Source organism: Heteronotia binoei, chromosome 7, assembly GCF_032191835.1.
Source record: "Heteronotia binoei isolate CCM8104 ecotype False Entrance Well chromosome 7, APGP_CSIRO_Hbin_v1, whole genome shotgun sequence".
Taxonomy (NCBI): Eukaryota; Metazoa; Chordata; class Lepidosauria; order Squamata; family Gekkonidae; genus Heteronotia; species Heteronotia binoei.
This window is the reverse complement of record NC_083229.1, coordinates 65551480-65571686: the sequence shown is the minus strand read 5'-3', so window position 1 is coordinate 65571686 and position 20207 is coordinate 65551480. Positions and strand designations below refer to the sequence as shown.

The window sequence follows — 20207 nt, the reverse complement described above, 5'->3', positions numbered from 1 at the left end:
GGAGTGACAAGTGGAGTGCCTCAAGAATCTGTCCTGGGACCTGTTTTATTCAGCATCTTTATCAATGATTTGGATGAAGGAATAAAGGGAATACTTATTAAATTTACAGATGATAAAAAATTGGGGGGGTGGCGTTGCAAACACAGAAGACGACAGAAACAGGATGCAGGATGACCTTGACAGGCTGGAAAACTGGCCTAAAATCAATAAAATTGACCAACAAACATATCTAACATGCTTCCAGCTACTATCCTAAACATACCAAACAATCCGTTGTATACAGCCAAGCTCTATGCTACAGCTGCATCTGTTCCAGCCCTACGGATAGAGATTCTTACCTGAGGGATCTATAACAAACCTTTTTGGAATTAAAGTATCTATCTGATGAAGTCAAGAAACAGATTAACTAAGTCAAAATAGTACCCAGAGAAAACCTGTTGCAAGGCAGGCCTTACAGAGACAATAACAAAACACCACTGGTGCTCATATACAGCTCTCAACTCCAAACAGTCAACGCATCATCAGAGACCTACAGTCTCTATTGGATAATGACAGTTCTCTTTCACAAGTATGGGTAGGGGGCAAAGTTTTTCTTGCCCACAGACTACCCCCCAAATCTTAACTCCTCACCCACAATAATACAACATCAAATTTGAACATGGACACTGGTACCAGAGCTTGCAACCCAGATGCTAACTTTGCTGCCACAACACAACCACTAGACCTAACAACATCAACCACCATCTCAGGCTTATTCACTTGCTCATCTTCTAATACTATATATGCTGTTAAATGCCAACAATGCCCTTTAGTTCTCTACAAAGGGCAAACATCTTAAACCCTACAACAAAGGGTAAAAGGACACAAATCTGCCATCAAGAATTAAAAAATCAAGAAACCTGTAGGAGAACATTTCCACCTTCTAGGACACTCAATGTGGGACCTCAAAGCAGCTGTTTTATTGCAGAGGAATTTCAGAAACAGATTGGAACAGGAGATTGCTGGATTACAAATTATTACAACACTCAGGACAATGGACCCTCCAGGGCTTAACAGAGATATCAGGTTATCTCATGACACATTTAATCACTCAGTTCTTGCATTTATTAATTATTTTGTTATCTTTATACTAATTTGCTGCTATTCATTGGTTTTACTAACTGCTTTAAACCAATCTTAGGTATATTTATCACTCAGTTGCATCTTGACTGCAATTAACTCTTCCTGGCAACTAATCTCACCCCTTTGGTTGGCAAAGTTTTAATGTATCTAAAGAAGTGTGCATGTACACAAAAGCTTATACTCAGAATTAAACTTTGTTGATGTTAAAGGAGTCACTAGACGCTAACTTTATTTTGTTACTTCAGACCAACATGGTTACCCACCTGAATCTGCGGGCGAGGGGGGGGGGAAATATGATATTCAACATAATTAAAAATAACTGCTTGTGGTGAGAAAGCAGTAGATTTTTTTCTACCACCTTTTGATAAGAGTATACCAGCTGGTCAGCAGAAATAAGAAACATTCCCTAGCAAACTGATCTGGCTGCCACAAAACTTTGCAAAATTTTTGATTGATTCTGAAGCCAGTATGATCCCATGCATCAACTAAAGTCATCAAGCGCCTCACTTCTGATAGTCCCTTCTATTCAGGAGGATCATTCCGCTATAGGTTTTGCATGGTCATATTCAGGGGAAGTATCCACATTTTGGAATGGCCTGGCTGACACTGAATGGAACTTTCCTACTTTCTCTTCCCTCCCTCAAAGGTGCAAAGTAGCATCATATCAACACACCTTTAATGGAAATAACTAATGACTCTAGGACAGGGGTGGCCAAACTTGCTTAATGTAAGAGCCAGATATTATAGATGTCAGATGTAGGAAGGCAGGCAAGCAGGCAGGCAAATAGATCAATAGGGAGAGGTGGAAAGAAAGCAACTTTAACTTTAAATGCATTCTCTAAGCTGCTTGGCTTGGAGAAGTGATTTAAAGAAACAAATGCCTTCTCCAAGCCAAACAGTAGAGTGGTGGAGGCTTTGAGAGTCACACAATATGTGTGAAAGAGGCACATGTGGATCCTGAGTCACAGTTTGGCCACCCCTGCTCTAGGAACTGCTGTGTGCGTAAAGTGCTGTCAAGTCACAGACAAATTAGAGCAATCCTATAGGATTTCAAGGAAGACTGATCTTTGTAGTCTGGAGATTGTTTTAATTCAAAGAGAAATGCAGGTTCCACCTTGAGGCTGGTAATCCTGTATTATAGCATTTCTAAACCCATAATGCAACAAAATGAGAAAGCAGATTGAGGATAATAATCAGAACAGCTTCAAACTGTGTGTGCACGTATGTGTGGGTCATCTTCTCAATGCTTCCTCATGTAAAAACATTCGGGGTATGAAATTGCCTGCCTCTGCAGAGCAACCCTGGGTTTCCTTAGTGGTCTCCCATCCAAGCACTAACGAGGGCCAGCCTGGCTTAGCTTCTGTGGTCAGGCTAACCTGGGCCATCCAGGTTGGGTGGGGCTGAGTAACTAGATGTATTTTTTGTTTTAGCTATGTTTTATAATTGTGTATGTGCAGGATACCTTGGGCATTATGGACGGCAGGATATAAATACTACAAATAAAATGAACATCCCACAATAGACACACAGTGCTTTATGGATTAGCCTACACAAAAAGAAGAGATGTGTCCGAAGGAACTTGCTGCGTAAACTTTGACATCAAAAGGTAGAATAGGTAAGGAAAAGTCACTCTACATGTAGACAATGTTTTAAAGATTCTTAGCCCATTCACATAAGCTATCATGATTAAGAGATGACATTTAAGAATAGCATATACATCTAAATGTTTTGTGCATCACCTGTGTACCCAGCAATCATACTTCCTTTTGGACTCCCGTTCAAGTCAGTTGCATGTATTTACAGATATAGGAGGGGGGGGGGAGAATCCACACAGCCTAAGCATCCATATGATACATCACTTACTGCAGGTTAGAACTACCTAGGATTAAACGTTTAATTTTTTTAAAATAAAATAACTTTGTACCCCACAGCAAAAATATCTTGAAGCTTTTCTTTTGCTATAACTTTTCTAGAGCAAACTGATTTAATGCTGTCTTTAGCCCTAGACTTAAGATACCTGTTACTGCTCAAGAATAGTAAACCACCTTCAAGTACCAACAGCAATATCATTTTCAAGTCCCTTCCCAGCATTTGAAGCTCTTGGCAGAGATATATATAAAATTCATTTCAAACCAGACTTGCTGATCCAGTCATTCTGCTTTTAAGGTAAATAACCTGTAACTTTACAAAGCTATTTAATCATATCTATTTTTTCTTTGTAGCAATGTGTGTGGAATACAACCCTGCATGCAAGAACCTGTAAAATGTGGTATACTGTAATTTAATGTTACTTGGATTAGCAGTTCATTAGAACTGCAGATTTATACCTCGCCCTTCTCTGAATCAAAGACTCAAGAGTGGCTTACAATCTTATTTTCCTTCCCCCAAAACAGACACCGTGAGGTGCGTGGGGGTGAGAGGGCTAACTCAAGGCCATTCCAGCAGCTGCAAGCTGAGTGGGGAATCAAACCCAGTTCTCCCTGATAAGAGTCCACACATTTAACCACTACACCAAAGTGTAGTGCAAAGGAACTTCAAGTACAGAATGGAGAAATTGCTGAATTACAAATTATTATGAAACTTGGAACAAACACCTCCCCAGGACTGAACAGAGATATTTTGCTTTTTTCTCATTGCATATGCTAAACCCACTTTCACCAAGTAGGGCGATATATCCACAGTATTCCAATGTATTTCTCTTTTAGGATAGTGTATCAGAATGCTTTTGTATTGACATACTCAAACTAGGGATATTGGCTGTTTATCTCATTACATACATTAAACCCATCTTCTATATTTTAATGTATTATTTCCTAATGGCAAACTAGAATGATGTATATATTTATGTTAACATATTAAAAGGTAAATTAGTTGGGACAAGAAAAACTTCTGGAAAAGAAATGCCTTCTTTTCGACCCAGGTTTATTAGCAATAAAATAATTAACAGGCATTCTCACGTTACTGTTTTATGGTTTCCCACGCTAATTCAACCCAGATTAAGGGTTTTCTGAATTTGTTAGTTTTACTATTCTATTGGTTTTTAACTTTGTACCACTTGGCATTCCAAACCCCACCAGCTACGTATATGTGGTTCTTACTGTACCTCATTCCTCGTCTGAAGTGTGCATGCACACGAAAGCTTCTGAATAAAACTAAGTTTGTCTTAAAGGTGCAATTGACTCCTATTTGGTTCCACAACACCAAACTGGCTCTCATATTAGTGCCATCTAAAGGACTTCCCTGCGCTTGACATGTTCACATTTCACCAGACGTTCAGGAATCATCGCTGGACTTTACCAGGGACATCCATGGGGTGATCCCACAACTGACCATACATATTGTATAGCTTCTGCTGTTCTCATGAGAAACTGGCACCTGCTGAATTGTCCATCTAGCCATACTACTGTTTATATGCAGAAAACATATGTTCAGGATCTAGCTTTGTTTAGAGACATCCCCATGTAATTTTTAGAAGTTACAGTTAACATCTAAGGCTTAGAAATGAAGGCAAGAAGTGCATTAGAATGATAAGGAAGACTCTGTACAACTTGGCATATTTCAGCCAATACTCTATTCAGTGACTACGGTATTAGACTTAGAAGAATGTAATGCTTGAATCAGCTAGATTTGTCTTGAACAAGTATTTGGTACTACTAAGGTTACATAAACACTCTATAGGTTATTCTTATCCAATCAATTCACAATAGTTTGCCCCATTAACATAGTTCACTGAATGATTTTACTATATTCACACTTAGGTTTTATGTAACACTACTTACAAATGTCCTATTATAATTTTGTACTTCATAATTAAAGCCAAGAAAATAATTAAAGGCAAGTAAAACTTTTATTGAAACAGATGACAATCATTTAGGCATCAGCAATAGTAACTTCAACTTCTACACCAGGCTCAATACTGATAGAAGTTATCTGCTTGACAATCTCTGATGGACTGTGCAAGTCAATTAGACGCTTATGAATACGCATTTGGAAACGATCCCAAGTCTTGGAACCTTCACCACATGGTGTTTTCCGTGTAGTGATTCGCAGAGTCTAAAATGCAAATTAACAGCAAATCCATAAGCAGATTTTCAGTTAGAATTTTATTAGTCAATGTAGAAAGTTAAGCCTGTCATAAAATGCATTTTTCTATACATTTGTTATGTACCCATCATATTATTAACTTGAACTAAACACCATGTGCACTTTTATTTACGGCAATGTTCGGGAAATATGGCCTTTGTACAAAGGAACCAGGTGGGAATGACTAGTCATGTAACCATAAGGAGACTTACCCTGTCTAAGCTCACCAAAACCAAACACTTCCTCAGCAAATATTTCTGTTGTCAAAGAATTACTGTTTACACTACAGTTTGTTTGCATTGCCAGTTAACTCTGCCCCCTTAGATTTATGAAACTGTGCAAATCTCACAGGCACCTAGGTATCCATATCACTTTATGTGACTTCTCATACCACTATTTTGTATCTTCAACCACTCAGAAAAACTTTAATAATGCTTTAAAAACTATTTACTTTGGTTAGGATGGAAGTTGCACCAATGCCCCCACACTGCAGAGTTTCTACCCTGAACAAGGCCAACCCTACTCCCTTTCCAGTATGAGGTATCACTGTCATCCATTACTTTATTACATACAGCTTTTGGAATTATATTCAAAGTCCACAATTACATACCTTGGTAGGCATGCGAACAGGTCCTTTCACTTTTAGGTTTTTTTCTTTCGCACCTCTGATCAGATCTGCACACACTGAAAAACAAACAATACTTTTTTTACAAGTTTAATGTTCACTGCTATAAGCATTCAGTAACTACTGTTGGCTCAGAATAGCGTATAAAATAATCACAGCAATTCAGTTAACAATAATTTTCCTCATAGCCAACCATATATGGGTAAAGTTTTTTTAAAAATTACAATTCAAACTTTTATTAATTTCAATTTGAAAAAATACAAAAAAGCAAACAATACAAATCTTTACAGGGATATAACCGAATAAGCAAGCACATTACATTGTTATTACAACATTTTTTTAAAAAAGTCAGTATATTTTTGGGCAACTTACAAGTAACCGAATCTTTGGAATATACATAAAAAAAGGAAACAATTTTTCTAGAAAATTATCATTTTTTGTAGGAACTTCAGCCGGTGGTATCTGCATGGCTAACGTATCTGATATAATGATATCCCAAACCTTGGCCAACCATTGTGATAACAAAGGAGATTTGGTAGTTTTCCAGTTTAGTGCTATAAGAAATTTTGCTGCCATTAATAATAATGAAACCAATTTTCCTTTGTGTGGGGGAATCTCCTGTTCTAACCAAAAGTTTAACAGTACAGATTCAGGAGTTGCTGATACTTTGAGTTGTGTGATTTCTTCAATGGTCACCAACAGTGCAAAAATGTTCCCATACCTTTACATCCCTTTCCAGCAAGTCAATGCTGCCCTAGAGTGAAACAGACTAAAGGGTAAAGATTTTCACTGTATACTTATCACCATCAAGTAGAATTTTTATTTAGTGTAACTAAGAAAATTTTACTGGTAGTGCTTTTTTTTTTATATTATCCTGCTATTATAGCGTTACTGTGCAGATGCCCTAGAAGACTATGAGTTACTTTTCTTCTTCTAATGTGTGCCAAGTGGCTTAGCTGGCCTTTAGTCAACAGACAATTTCCAGAATATTTTGCTACATTACCTTTCTCAAGTGATTTCACATTACGACTTGTCAAGGTAATTCTGATTCGGTGAATTGCTACTTCCTGTTCTACAGGCGCTTTGCCAGTATCTTTAAATGCCTGTAACAAAACAGATCACAAAGATAAGCTTGCAAGCCAAATATCAGAGCTCTGTATAAAGCAAACGCTTAACAGATACACAAATGTGAAAAATGTGGAGCTCTCTCCAATTCTTTTTTTTTAAATAACTATCTTTAGTAATGATTTTCAGCTGCGACAATATAGTGTATTCATATAAAATCCTTAATCAGATGTATAAAGTATAACAATCAGTAATCAATATAAAGTAACATCCAACATAATTAACAATAAGTATAATCCTCTACTACAAAGATCTGGGTGGAACAGAAATTATGCTTTAGTTAAGCCTTAGTTCACTGAGTAAATAAATTTAAAAGCAAACCTAACTAAGTACTAACTAAAAGTATGTCATACGTTGATATAATAATTTATGTGGTAACACTTCATTTTTTGTAAGGTAGTCAATGATAGGAAACAAAGTAGTAACAAAAGGAATTTCATAATCATCAGATAGTGGTTGATGGGTTTGTTTAGAAATTTTGCTCATTATGAAAAGTTCCCATAAACGTTGCTGCCAGTCATTTCGCTCTCTGCACTTCTGAAAGAAAGCAACAGCTGAAAGTCCTCTCTTCCCTTAGCAACTATCTCTTGCAGAAGTTGGAGGGAAAGAGCTGCTCATTTCCTGTCTTTTAGATCAATGTCAGCAGCAACTAGGTGACTCAGTTGCTGGGGAAAGTGGAGATGATGGGGCTCAAGGGAATAGTTAACACTAATATTAAAGCAACATATTCTGCAAAACAGATGGTTGGTGGAGCTCTAGCGCTTTAATAGTTTTTAAAAAAGGAATCACATTTTTCACTTTTACCCCCAGGGTACCTAATGTGAAAACAGCTCACTTTCAGCAAAGAAATATAATGCTGTTCGAGAGACATATCTTGCATTTATTTATAGTTAACTTTTCCCTCTTTAAGAAGCCTCAATCATAGATCAGTCACCCAGCCTTAGATCTATCACAGATCTCTTTGCCTCCCATATCCTCATCACAATTAAAGAGACCAAAACTGAACATTTAGAATACTCTCCTGTCTACACCTAGCATAGCTGAATTCTTTTCCTTTACAAACTTAATAAAACGAGAGTATTTCCAGAAAGACCAAGTATCTTTACACACTGGCACTTAAATATCTCAGTCTCAGCTATAACCCCCTCTATGCGCTTTATTTTAATACATGCCTGAATGTAAAAGGCCTGCAACCCAAAACTGCGCACCGCGTTTCCCAGTACCTGAGCAATTTAACCCAATGCACGCTTACTCTAAAGACTTAAAAATTCCACTTCGTGGAAACGTGCTTAGCTTTGCAAACCTTGGTCATCTAGCTACCGTGCTGTAACACAGTCAGTAGAGTTACAAAGGCAGCATCAAAATACACATTGGTGAAAATCGAATAGAAAAAAGCCTGCGTCTACCGACATAACCGAAAAAAGCCTGCGTCTGACATCAGCTGTCGCTCGCTCTGTATTCGCCCATGAAGCGTACGGCTTCAGTTCTTAAACCGCGACAAAGGGGCCGGGAACACGACGGAGGCAGCGCGCGCAACAGCGAGCTCAGCCTTACTCTCGCGAGCGGCATGAGGCAATGCACGCGGGGGGGGGGGGCGGCCCTCACGGGCTGCTACAGTTACGCGAAACTTCTACCGCGCTGCCAGCACCGCTAACTCGCTCGCTTCTCCCCAACTCCTCACCATGGCTGCCTTGAAGCTTTCCTGACCGACTTATTCCTGGCCGAAGTGAACGAGGCCCAAGGAACAGCGGTGAGTCAGGAGAGCACAATACCACACAGACGCGAACGAGTGCGGAGAAAGAGGGAAGCGTAGGCGAGGCCCGCCTTATATAGGCCCGCCACGAAACACCCGCCTCTTTCTCCCTCGCCCCGGAACTGATTAGGAGGGAGGCCGGGGAAGGGGCAGGAGTTGGCAGATTGCGACAAAACAGGAAATTACTGCGTAGCTGGCAGCTTTTATGCTGTCTTTTTAAATCTCTCGTGCAAACAGCCCCCGGTCCCTCATGTCAGTGTTTATTTACCGACCTGCCAGGAGTGGAAGTAGTGAAGGAACTTAACGGACCTGACCTGCTTTATTCGGAAGCTCAGTTGAGTGAAAAAAAGGACTCAATGCTAAATACGTTTTAGGTTGCAGTACTATACAGTCTTGTTTGGGAATAGTTACCTTAGACGTAGCGAGACTTCTGGATAAACGTGTTAGATAGGCAGGTAAGGGTTGCCAAGTCTGAGATGGAAAATACCTGGAGACTTTGGGGGTGGATCTGGTAGAAGGCGGAGTTTGGCTAGAGGAGGGGCCTCAGCATGGTACAATACCATAGAGTCCGCCCCTCAAAGCAATCGTTTTCTCCAAGGGAGCTGATCTCTGCCAGCTGGAGATCAGTTGTAAAAGTGGCCGATCTGGAGGTTGGCAACCCTAAAGTACATTCTCTAAATTGCAGCTGCAAATTACAACAGTCTTGTAGAATAACTTAAGCGTTATTAACCCCCCTTCCCTGCCACACCCAAAGACACTACCTGAGTTTGAACCAGGCATACCCTGTTCATAGCTCATGGTCAAGTTATATCCTCACTTATACACCACTTGGTATGTGCCTAGCGTTTTATCCGGAAGCAAAGAAGAGAACACGGACTGGGGCACTGGTGAGGATGTGGGCAATACAGTGACCAAAGCACCATAACTTTTGTATTGTACTCTAAATATGGCTGTTTGTTTACAAGTATATACTCATTTGGAAAATTAACAAATATGCCTTTCAGAAATTCAGGAGTGAATGTAGGTAACAGCATGCAGTTTAAAACTGTAAAAAGAAACAGTTATAACAAATCTTATAAACAGGTTACAAGCACAGTTTGGCATTACCAGATTGCCGCCCTCCATGAGTCCCCCAAGTTCCATTCTACAGCCTTCCAAAAGACTGTAAAGATGTTTTTTGGACTTTCAGAGAGGCCACTAAGTGCAAGCTGCCTGTATTAATTGTTCTGAACCTCTTCCTCTACCTGTGAGATTTTACAATCTATATGAAAGTTAGTGAAATTAGTTTCTTTGCCCCACAGCTGTAACTGGATGCTTGAAAATAAAACATAGCCCAATACCCTCAACTTAGGGTTGCCAAGTCCAATTCAAGAAATATCTGGGGACTTTGGGGGTGGAGCCAGGAGACTGGGGGTGGAGCCAGGAGACATCGGGGCGGAGCCAGGAACAAGGGTGTGACAAGCATAATTGAACTCCAAGGGAGTTCTGGCCATCACATTTAAAGGAACTGCACACCTTTTTAAATGTCTTCCTTCCACAGGAAATAATGAAGGATAGGGGCACCTTCTTTTGGGGCTCATAGAATGGGACCCCCTGGTCCAATCGTTTTGAAACTTAGGAGATACTTTGGGGAGAGTCACTAGATACTATACTGAAAATTTGGTGCCTCTACCTCAAAAAACAGCTCCCCCAGAGCCCCCGAAACCTCCAGATCAATTCCCCATTATACCCTATGAGAATCAATCTCCACATAGAGAATAATGCTCAGCAGACGTGCCCCCCCCCATTTCTGGCGACTCTGAAGGGGATGGGTCTTTTTACTCACGAGTTGCTGCCAACTTCTTCAAAGTAACACAGACACACCATCCCAAGAGGAAGCCTTTCAATCAGCGACTGAAGCCTCCGGAGGTAGAAACGCACATGGTCCGCCAACGCCACCCGGCAGCCGGAGAGGATGCAAGGACTACAAGTCCCAGCATGCACTTCGCGAAGGGAGGCCGGACTGGAGCGAATAGCAGGCGGTGGGCAGGTCTTTGTGACCCGGAGGAAGGGAGAAGCCTGAAGCCAGGCAGGGAAAGAGACAAGGCGCCTTTCCACCCCCACCCCCCCACCCCCTATCAGATTTTTAGAGAGCGGGGGATTAGGCTGCTAATTCAGGGGTCCCCCGGCAGGGCGGGGGGATTTGGAAGCCTACCTCAACTACTGCAAGTGTGAAAAGTTGAACATCAGGTGTTTTTGTGCTGTCATGAAACTTTATTTTTTATTAGATTTAACCACAGCTTGTATACAGATTGTTTCTCTGCAGCAACTTTTGACAGCTAAGCCCATCAGCACCAGCCCTGAATCAGACTCATTAACTCAATGAACAGTGCCCCTCAATACGTTTTTTAAAAATAACTTAGTATTTTTACTACAAATTTTAATACCATTTATAGAGCTATCAAATCTCCATAGGAATACCAGAAATAATTTATTACATTATCTGCTTTGAAGAGATCTGCCTGAATTTTAATTGCTCCTGTAGCATAATGAGAATAGCTTAAAACAGAACTCATACAGAGAAGTATATTTCACTACATGCATCCTGTCTTAATGGGTGATCCTTAGGCTTGGCATCTTACAACAGGCAACCAAGCCACTATAGGGAAAGCAGATATGAATCTTGGGATATTAATTGTTTCAGTTTTTATATCATGATCATGTATATGTTTAATGAGAAGTAACTTCTACTGGATTCAATGGGACTTATTTGCTGATAACTGTATATAGGACTGCAGCACAGATCTAACTCTTGAACAGTGTTATTTCTAAGCTGAGTTAGTGGGAGCTAGCTCACAGTTTTTTAGGCTCTAGCTTACACATTTAGCTCAGGAAGGATGGCCCCAGAGAAACTAATTTATGCAGTAGCCAAATCACTTACTCACAACTCACACATATTAGTGTGAGAAGGAATCAATAGATGTGATGCTGAACTGGGCCATAAAGTGTGGGTCAGTAATTCCACACCATAGGGCCAGGCAGTATTGTTCTACAAGCCTGAAGGAAGCCCCAAGTTTGCTGAACGATATGGAATGTAGACATAAATTGGGGGGAAATCCCCCAAATTATGGAAACAGTGTCTACGTTTTTAAGAAAAATGTGCCACTGAGATCTTGTAAGGCTATAGTCATGAAATCTTGGCAACCATTACTGAGGATTCCAAGCCTCTGTTATTGTTAGTAAAGGGAAGGGGGGAAGAAAATAAAAAATATAAAAGATAGGAAAAATAGAAAGTGTGGCTTCAAGGAAGAGGTAGCAGAAATGGTAAAAAAGGAAAGCTGAACTGGTTTGAATACATACAGCTTTGAAGTTTTTTGTGTAGATGTATGTACAATGCTCTGGCACAAGGAAAAGAACAATTTGAAGAAATTGTAACAGGAATGATCATATTTTTTTCTAAAGTTTATGGAATTATACAATGCTTCAATGCTAATTTTAGTGCTAATTCTTCCCATTTCTGGGGGAAGGATTAGAAACATACAATCTTAGAAGATGTATAGAATTTCATACTTAACCACATTTTCAATTTCATTATCATTTAGAGAAAATGTTGAAAATGCTACACCAATAGCATAATCAGGCCTCATTTTGAGCAGGAGCTCACAGGAGTGGAGCTCTGGAACCTCTAAATTTTATTGCGCTCTTTCTTTCTTACCCGCCCCCCCCCCCCAAAAAAAATAACTTGCTTCTGGGCTCCATTGTTCAAATGCCCTGTGAGAATGAGGTGCAGCTGTCATGGTACTCCTAAGAACAACATATTGGAGATAATGGGTATCAGGAAGGAAAGGCGAATATTTGGTTTGAAAGTTTGTAGGGCAAACCTGAGAATACTTAAATCCAGTGACTGGAGCTGTGAGCAGACAGACAGATCTTTCTTCAAACCTGAAAAGGGCCCCAGATTTACAGAAAAATGTGAAATCTTTTAAAAATATATATATTGGGGAGTTAAAAAAACACACCCCAAAATAATAAAAGGAGTGGTAGGTTTAAGCTCTATAAAAGAGCAAGAGTCTAATAACACCTTAAAGACTTAACAAAATTTATGCCGGGGTATGAGTTTATATGCTTGCCGGGGGAGAAGTGTAGAAGACTGGGGAAGGCAATGGCAAACCACCCCGTAAAAAAAGTCTGCCATGAAAACATCGTGATGCGACGTCACCCCAGAGCATAGGCATAAAGTACGCAGAGGACTGGGGGGCTGCAGTCCCCCTGGGATTTTCCCATCTGGGGCTAAGCCCCTGCCAGGCAATCAACACAGGTCTTGGGGCTTCAAAGGCATGATTGGGGTGATAAAGGCTGTGTGTGATTTTCCCTCTGAGCTTCAAAGTCAGTGAATGACTTTATGTATGACTTAATGACTTTACAACCCAAGCTCAGCTCCTTAGAAATGGTAATTGAGCTTCCCCCACGCCAGATGCTAGGTGTCAATCTTCAGCTACAGACATCCTTCAATACAAAAAGAAGTCACAGCCCTCATATCCCAAACTAGCCAGATTTCATCAGAGTTTGGAAACTACACAGGAACGGCCATGGTTAGTGCTTGGAGGAAAGCTGAGGCTGGTGTGCTGAGGAAGACAGTGGCAAACCACTTCTACTTGTCTCTTGCCTTGAAATTCTCATGTCCTTTTTGGGTGAGTTTCCTGTCTCATGTGGTGGAAAGTATGATGAACCAATCAGCCTTGGATAGGGCAGCAATTGTCAAGATAATAGTGACAGTCCTCTCCCCTCCACCTTTTAATGCACCAACAGTCAGACTGCAGGCTCTCTTTGGTGGTGGATTCAAAATACTTGCTTGGTTCCAATTTACATTTTGGGGGAAGTGAGATTGAGTGTGGCCATGAAAATCAGAGGCCTTTAAGAACAGAATTTGAGGCCAGTGGCACCTTTAAGAACTAACCAAGTTTTATTCTGGACATCAGCTTTTGTGTGCATGTACACTGTTTCATTTAGATTGCACACATTTTATCTGACATGAGCCTTTTTTTTGCTATTAATCATTGATCTTATTTGTTTTGCTGCTGTTGGTTTTATGATGTGAGCCATCCTGAGCCCATTTTGTGGGTAGGGCAGGATATATTGAATACATGAAATGAAATGAAAGTTTGATTTCTGAGTATAAGTGAAAACTGAATGATTTAGGTGTCAAGCCCTGGTATCAGCAGCAGCTGTAAACTGTAGCATATACTGAGCTCAACATATAGTTGGTGACAGCCAGTTTGGTGCAGTAGTTAAGTGCGCAGACTCTTATCTGAGAGAACCGGGTTTGATTCCCCACTTCTCCACTTGAAGCTGCTGGAATGGCTATGGGTCAATCATCACTTTTGTAGTTGTTGTCCTTGAAAGGGCAACTGCTGTAAGAGCTCTCTTAGCCCAGCCTATCTCACAGGGTGTCTGTTGGGGAGGGGGAAGGTAAAGGAGATTGTTTTTCAAGGTCATCAGAAAACAGCGGGGAGAAGGGAAATGTTCCCCTAAAGCTTTTCTGTATTGCCTTTTACTGCCAAATTTGTGACCATTAGTTTGTCCTATGCACATGATACGTATATTTGCAGATCTTAAAGTGACTATTCTAAATGTGAATTTCAAAAACAGGACACAGCAAGAGACCTCCAAGATACCATTATAACCACTGGCCAGCTCCCACCTTTTTCTGGGTTTGGCCTGATCCATGGGCATTGTTGGGGGGGGGGTGCTTCCTAAATTTATGGGGAGGGAGCTTCTCCATAAATTCATAGGTAGTGATAATGGAGGCCCCTCCCTGTGATGTCACTGGCTCCTCCCTATGATGTCACTGGATCAAATGTCTATGGCTGGGGCCCAGCCCCCCCCCCCCGGGAAATTGAAAAGTCTACGCCCCTGCCCCAGAGTAAAAAATAACTGGTGCTTGCATAGGGGACTACCTTTACCTTTTTATGAGTTTCTGTGAGTCATTGCTCACTTCTGTTGAATAGTAAGCAGCGACTCATGTAAGCTCATGCCCTGTCACTAATTTGTTAAGTCTTTAAGGTGCTACTAAACTCTTGCTCTTTTCAACTGTTATAGACAAACACGGCTACCCATCTTAACCTCTCAGTGGTTGTTGCTAGGCAACCACAGTATTCCAGGTTAGGTTTCTGTGAGTAAAAGGCTAGAACTGCCAGCTCCCAGTTTGGTGGAGACTGTATTGGAAGAGGCCTCAGCTGGATATGATACCATAGAGTTCATCTTCCAAAGCAGTAGTTTTATTCACTAGGAGTAAGGCCTGTTGTGAAAAAAAATACAACACGCTCTAGAAGGCTCCCCCACCCTTGCTGTCTTCCCTCCCACCCACCCACACACACACAAGTGAAGGCATTCACCCCACTTCAAGGGGAGCTGATCTCTGCTATCTGGAGAGCAGTTGTAATTCTGAGTGATCGCCAGCCCTCACCTGGAGATTATTACTATAGGTTTGTTCGTTCATTCATTCAATTTCTATCTTGCCCTTCCCACCAAAGGGTGAGTCACAGCAAGCAGGCCTCATTTTGGGCAGGAGTTCACAAGAGCAGCATTCCAGAACATGTACATTTTATCGTGCTCTTTCTCCCCCCACCCCTGCCCATACCTGCTTCTTGGCTCCATTGTTCAAACCCCCTGTGAGAATTTTGCTGAACTCTAATATTTGAAAAACTTTCTAATATTTTTCCCCACAAAAAGGAAAATAACCAAAACATATAAAGCAAACAGATGAAAATCTTCATCATGGCATTGTGGCCACATAGGAGAAAGTAATTTTAAAAGTATGATGGAAGTAAGGTTTTATTATGATATAACTCAAGAAGCATTTTAAGGTAGATGCTGAGCTGATATAATTGAGTACACCTTCTGGTGATGTCAGGGGTGTGTGGCATATGCAAATGAGTTATGCAGATAAGTTCTAATTTATTTATTTATCAGATTTATATCCTGCCCTCCCCCGATAGGCTCAGGGCTGCTAACAACAGTTTAAAAACATTAGCAATTTACAAATATATTGAAATTAAATATATAAAAACATTTCCATACATATTAAAAATCCAAGATGGCAAGCTTCTGATTTCCATTATATTAGCTCAGTGCAGGAGTAGGAGTAGTTCAAATTTATTTGTATTAAGCCATAGGCTATCACAAACAAAAATATCAAAATGGGATACAATATAAGTGAAATATCATATAACCGTGAAACAAATTGTACTGAAGACCACAGATAAAACAAACCGAACAAAATACACCACAAAATAAGATGGGAATAGCAGATGTGACAATAGTTTAAACTATTGCCTTTCTTTGCTAGAGCTTGTTAATACATGATAATCTAATGAATACATACAGTTTTATCCTACCATCCAGGTTTTTTTTTTTAAATAAAGTCATTAAGTCACCCAGTTAGCATTGGTTGTTTTGAGCTGCACAACCAAATACCTTATTTCTGTGTCTCCTCACATAGCACAAGGAATATTATAATCACTCATCTGATATGCAACAAATAGTATAAGAGATACCATGAAAAGTGACAGTAAATCTGAGCTGTCCCAGTGACCTACATGGGAGAGTTAGATTCTGATGCTTCTAGATGTGTAGACAACTACATCCATGGTATATCATGCTGAGTTCTTAAGGGATGCTAAATTAGTGTATTAGTAGTGTTCAGCATATTTGATTTTTTTAGAAGCAATATAAAAGAAAAATGCCAGACTATCTTTAAAATTTTTAAGAATTATTCAAATAAAATAATTTTCACTTAAAAGCTTTGAATTTGATTGAACATTTAGATTATACTCCCCCTCATTTAATATTAAAGTCAACGTGTTTGTTTATTTGACACAGAATTAAAAGGGGGACTTTTAAAATGTTTATTAAATATTACTTAAAATATACTAATTCCAGTCACACTCCATTTATGTTTTTCCAAAAAGTTCAGATCACTATATAAGAATATATGCAAAGTAAGAAAGTCCTTCATAAACTGTATTATTGTGTTGTAATGAGTAACTAGAAGGGTACCTCTGCTTGAGGCAGACAAAAGAACCAATTACTACTGTTTTTTAAAAAATGTATATACGTTTTTGCCAGTTTGCTAAAATCTGTGTATCATGCACACATATCTCTGCACTGTGTTTGTAGTGCTGTTTCCTCATCTTGAAGGAGAGGGAAGAGGGATAGCTTGCTTTGCCAGGCTCTTTCAATCGCACAGGAGAGCTACTAAGCCAAGCCTCTCTTCCTTCTATTGGCTGTGACCCCTCCCCCTCCTCACTCCCTGAGGAAGGAAGGAAAGAGCCAGTGCTTTCACCAGAACATTTAGAATGTGAGTTGAAATGATTTCTAGCACAATTCACTGAACAAAGGACCACCAATGTTATCTTCAGCAATGAAACAAATACACTTCCAGTTACCCCTTTCCTTTTATCACATGCACTTCATACATTTGTTCAGGACATGTAGTGTGACAATTTAATTATACACATTTCTTTATAAGTCACAGTTGTGCACCCTACTTCTGTGTAGGTTTTTTCAGGTCCTCTGTAATTGATAGACCTTCCAGGTAAATTGCATAGAATTAAACACCAAATTTCAGAAGCTGGGTTGGGGAAAATTAACTGAAAGGAAAAGAAATGCCTTTGTGACTTATTTAAAGAAAGATATGATAAATAAATAAACCTGAAAAACACTGGATTTCTTGACTTCATGAACAATCCCTCGGGAGGTTTAATCAGAAGTTCTATGCTATTCAATAGTGTTTAGGCCCAGAAAAGTGTCCTTATGATGGTACCCTTTAGCATCTATAACAAGTTGATAACACTCCAGTTGGGGTCAGGGGACCCTCTGGTTTGGAGACCCTCCCCTTGCCTCAGTGTTATTGGAAAACTGGGTGGAGGGAAGTGTCTGCTGGGCACTCAGCTATGCCCTATGGCAGGGGTGTCAAACATGCAGCCCTGGGGGCTGATTCAGGCCCCTGGAGGGCTTCTGTCAGACCTCCCAAGCAACTGGCTGTCATCTGCTTCCTTCTCCTTCTCTCTTGCTTCCTTCTGCATAACAGCTTGCTTTGCAAGACTTGCTCAATCTCACAGGAACTACAGAGCGAAGCCTTTATTTTCTCCATTGGCTGAGGCTCCTCATTTGGGGAGAATAGGGAAGAGGGATAGCTTGCTTTGCCAGGCTCTCTCAATCGCACAGGAGAGCTACTAAGCCAAGCCTCTCTCCTTCTATTGGCTGCAACCCCTCCCCCTCCTCATCCTCTGAGGAAGGAAGGAAGGAGCCAGTGCTTCCTTTGCCCAGTTTCCTGGATCCCATGGGAGAGCTACAAAGAAAGCACCTTTAAGACTAATGAGTCCTAATGTTTTAAGCATGTTTTAAGGTTGTTGTTTTTTTTTTTAAAAAAAAAATCCTTTAATTGTGTTTGTATGCTTTATAAACTTTATGTCTCTGCTACCTAATCTTAAATAGGTACACACATGGTCTGGTCTGACATGACCCAGCCCGGCCCAACAAGGTCTAATTTATGTCAGATTCAGCCCTCATAACAAAAGAGTGACATCCCTGTCCTGTGGAGACCAGTTTCCATAGCATATAATGGAGAATTGATCTGGGAGGCTCTGGGGGGGCTTGTTTTTTGAGGTAGAGGCACCAGATTTTCAACATAGTATCCAATGCTTCTCCTCAACACCCCCCCCCCAAAGTTTCAAGAAGTTTGGACCAGGGAGTCAAATTCTATGAGCCCTAAAAGAAGGTGACCCATCCTTCATTATTTCAGGTGAAGGGAAGACATTTAAAAAGGTGTGTGGTCCCTTTAAATGTGATGGCCAGAACTCCCTTTGGAGTTCAGTAGTGCTTTTCACACCCTTGGTCCTGGCTCTACTCCCAAAGTCCCCAGATATTTCTTGAGTCAGACCTGGCAACCCTAGCACAACATGATCAAAACTATTTATATTTTTCTGAGAATAACTTTATTTATAAACTATTTAATCACTTGTAACATCCTTTTTTGAAGCTCCCTTTATGCAGGTCAGAGCAGTTAACACTCACTAATTTACCAAGAATTAACAATAATAAAACTGTAGAGAGATTTAAGGCGAGGTGATGAAGAGCTTTATACTGTTGATAATAAAGAAAGAAGTTTTTGAAGGAGATGATCAGCGCTAGGACGCTCTGCTACATCAGCTCTCCAACAATGTCCAATTATAGTCTCAAGCTTTTGTCCAGTGGCTGAGTCTCTAAACACAGGTGCAGTCAGAGAGGGGCGCAGGTTATAAGCCACCACAGAATAGAGTACATACTGTTGCTCACCCAGATAAGGCTCTTCCTTTGTAACCATTTGCCAGAGAGTAATAGCAAAAGAGTAAATATCTGCTCTGGAGGTCACTTTTTCCCCTTTAAGGAGTTCAGGAGCTCGATGGGTATATGTCCCTCCTTGGTGATACAGCTGTGGGCCTGAGGTTGCAATATCCTCTAGCTTTTGGGAACATCCAAAGTCTCCAATCTTGCAAATATTTTGTTCAGTGATGAATATGTTAGCAGGTTTTAAATCCAGGTGCACAATTAACTGTGAATGGAGAAAGACTAGACCTGCCACAATGTCACAGGAGTAGCGCAGAGACTGAGCTAAGCTTAAGACCTCTTGGCCACATCCAAGGCTATCACCCTTCCATTTTGCTGTTACCCAGTTAGTCCCATAGATAACATGATGCAGAGTGCTGTTACCTACATATTCCATTATTATGGTCCCCAAACTATCCTGCCCAGCAGGGGAGCATGTGCTAGCAGCTATTATACGCACCACATTTTGATGATCAAGGCGTGCTACATTTAGTTCTGCCCAGAAGCTCTGTCGTGATGCTAAACTGTTCTTACTGCATTTCTTCACCTGCTTTACAGCCACTGTAGCTCCACGGTAAGTAGCCTTGTAGACTGAACCAAATCCACCAGAGCCTAGGGGATTCAGCAGACGCAAATGATGCCAGTCTATAGAACACCAAGCCAAGCGAGGGGGCAGCCGATGCAGCTTGGGAGGATTTTCCCCTACCAAGAGCTTTCCACTTTTGGCAGGCAACACCAAGGGACTGCTACAGGGTCGCACATTCACAGATGGAGAAAATTCCAAATGAAGAAGACGGCTAAAAGGAAGAGGAGATGGCATGCCTATCTAAAGATAAAATTAAGATTGGTAAATAGAAAAATACTAAGCAGTTACTGGGGAATTTGTGAGCAGTTACCTGTCTCACAAATATCTGCATCTATTTTCAGATGAAAGCAATTTTAACAGTGATTTACTAACCTGGGGCTATATAGAGAATTCAAATGACAGTCTTAATCCTAAAAAAACTTACAGCACTGTCCTAATACTCAAAAGTAAGTACCCCTGAATTAAATGGGACAGAAGTTCCTACGAAGTACGTTTAAAATGACAGCCTTACATGGATGTAAATGAGGACTGGGAATTAAAATATTAACCCTTTGAACTAAAATAGG

At 40.5% G+C, this 20207-nt stretch overlaps 1 protein-coding gene and 1 non-coding gene across 3 annotated transcripts; both read right to left on the bottom strand.

The window, feature by feature from the left end:
* Positions 1-4950: 4950 nt before the first annotated feature.
* On the bottom strand, positions 4951-19991 carry LOC132575206 (small ribosomal subunit protein uS10). 2 transcript variants are annotated; one of them, XM_060243773.1, is made up of 4 exons: positions 19603-19991; positions 6834-6933; positions 5816-5889; positions 4951-5175 (listed from the first exon to the last, which is right to left on the bottom strand). In XM_060243773.1, the coding sequence occupies exons 1-4, from the start codon at positions 19873-19875 to the stop codon at positions 4993-4995; spliced, it is 630 nt and encodes a 209-aa protein (XP_060099756.1). In that variant the 5' UTR covers positions 19876-19991; the 3' UTR covers positions 4951-4992. The 2 variants fall into 2 exon arrangements, with proteins under 2 accessions (XP_060099756.1, XP_060099757.1); XM_060243774.1 differs by lacking the exon at positions 19603-19991 and adding an exon at positions 8637-8899.
* LOC132575613 (small nucleolar RNA U54) lies at positions 5955-6021 on the bottom strand. Its single transcript, XR_009555700.1, has one exon. It is a non-coding gene; the product is annotated as a small nucleolar RNA U54 (small nucleolar RNA).
* Positions 19992-20207: the final 216 nt, after the last annotated feature.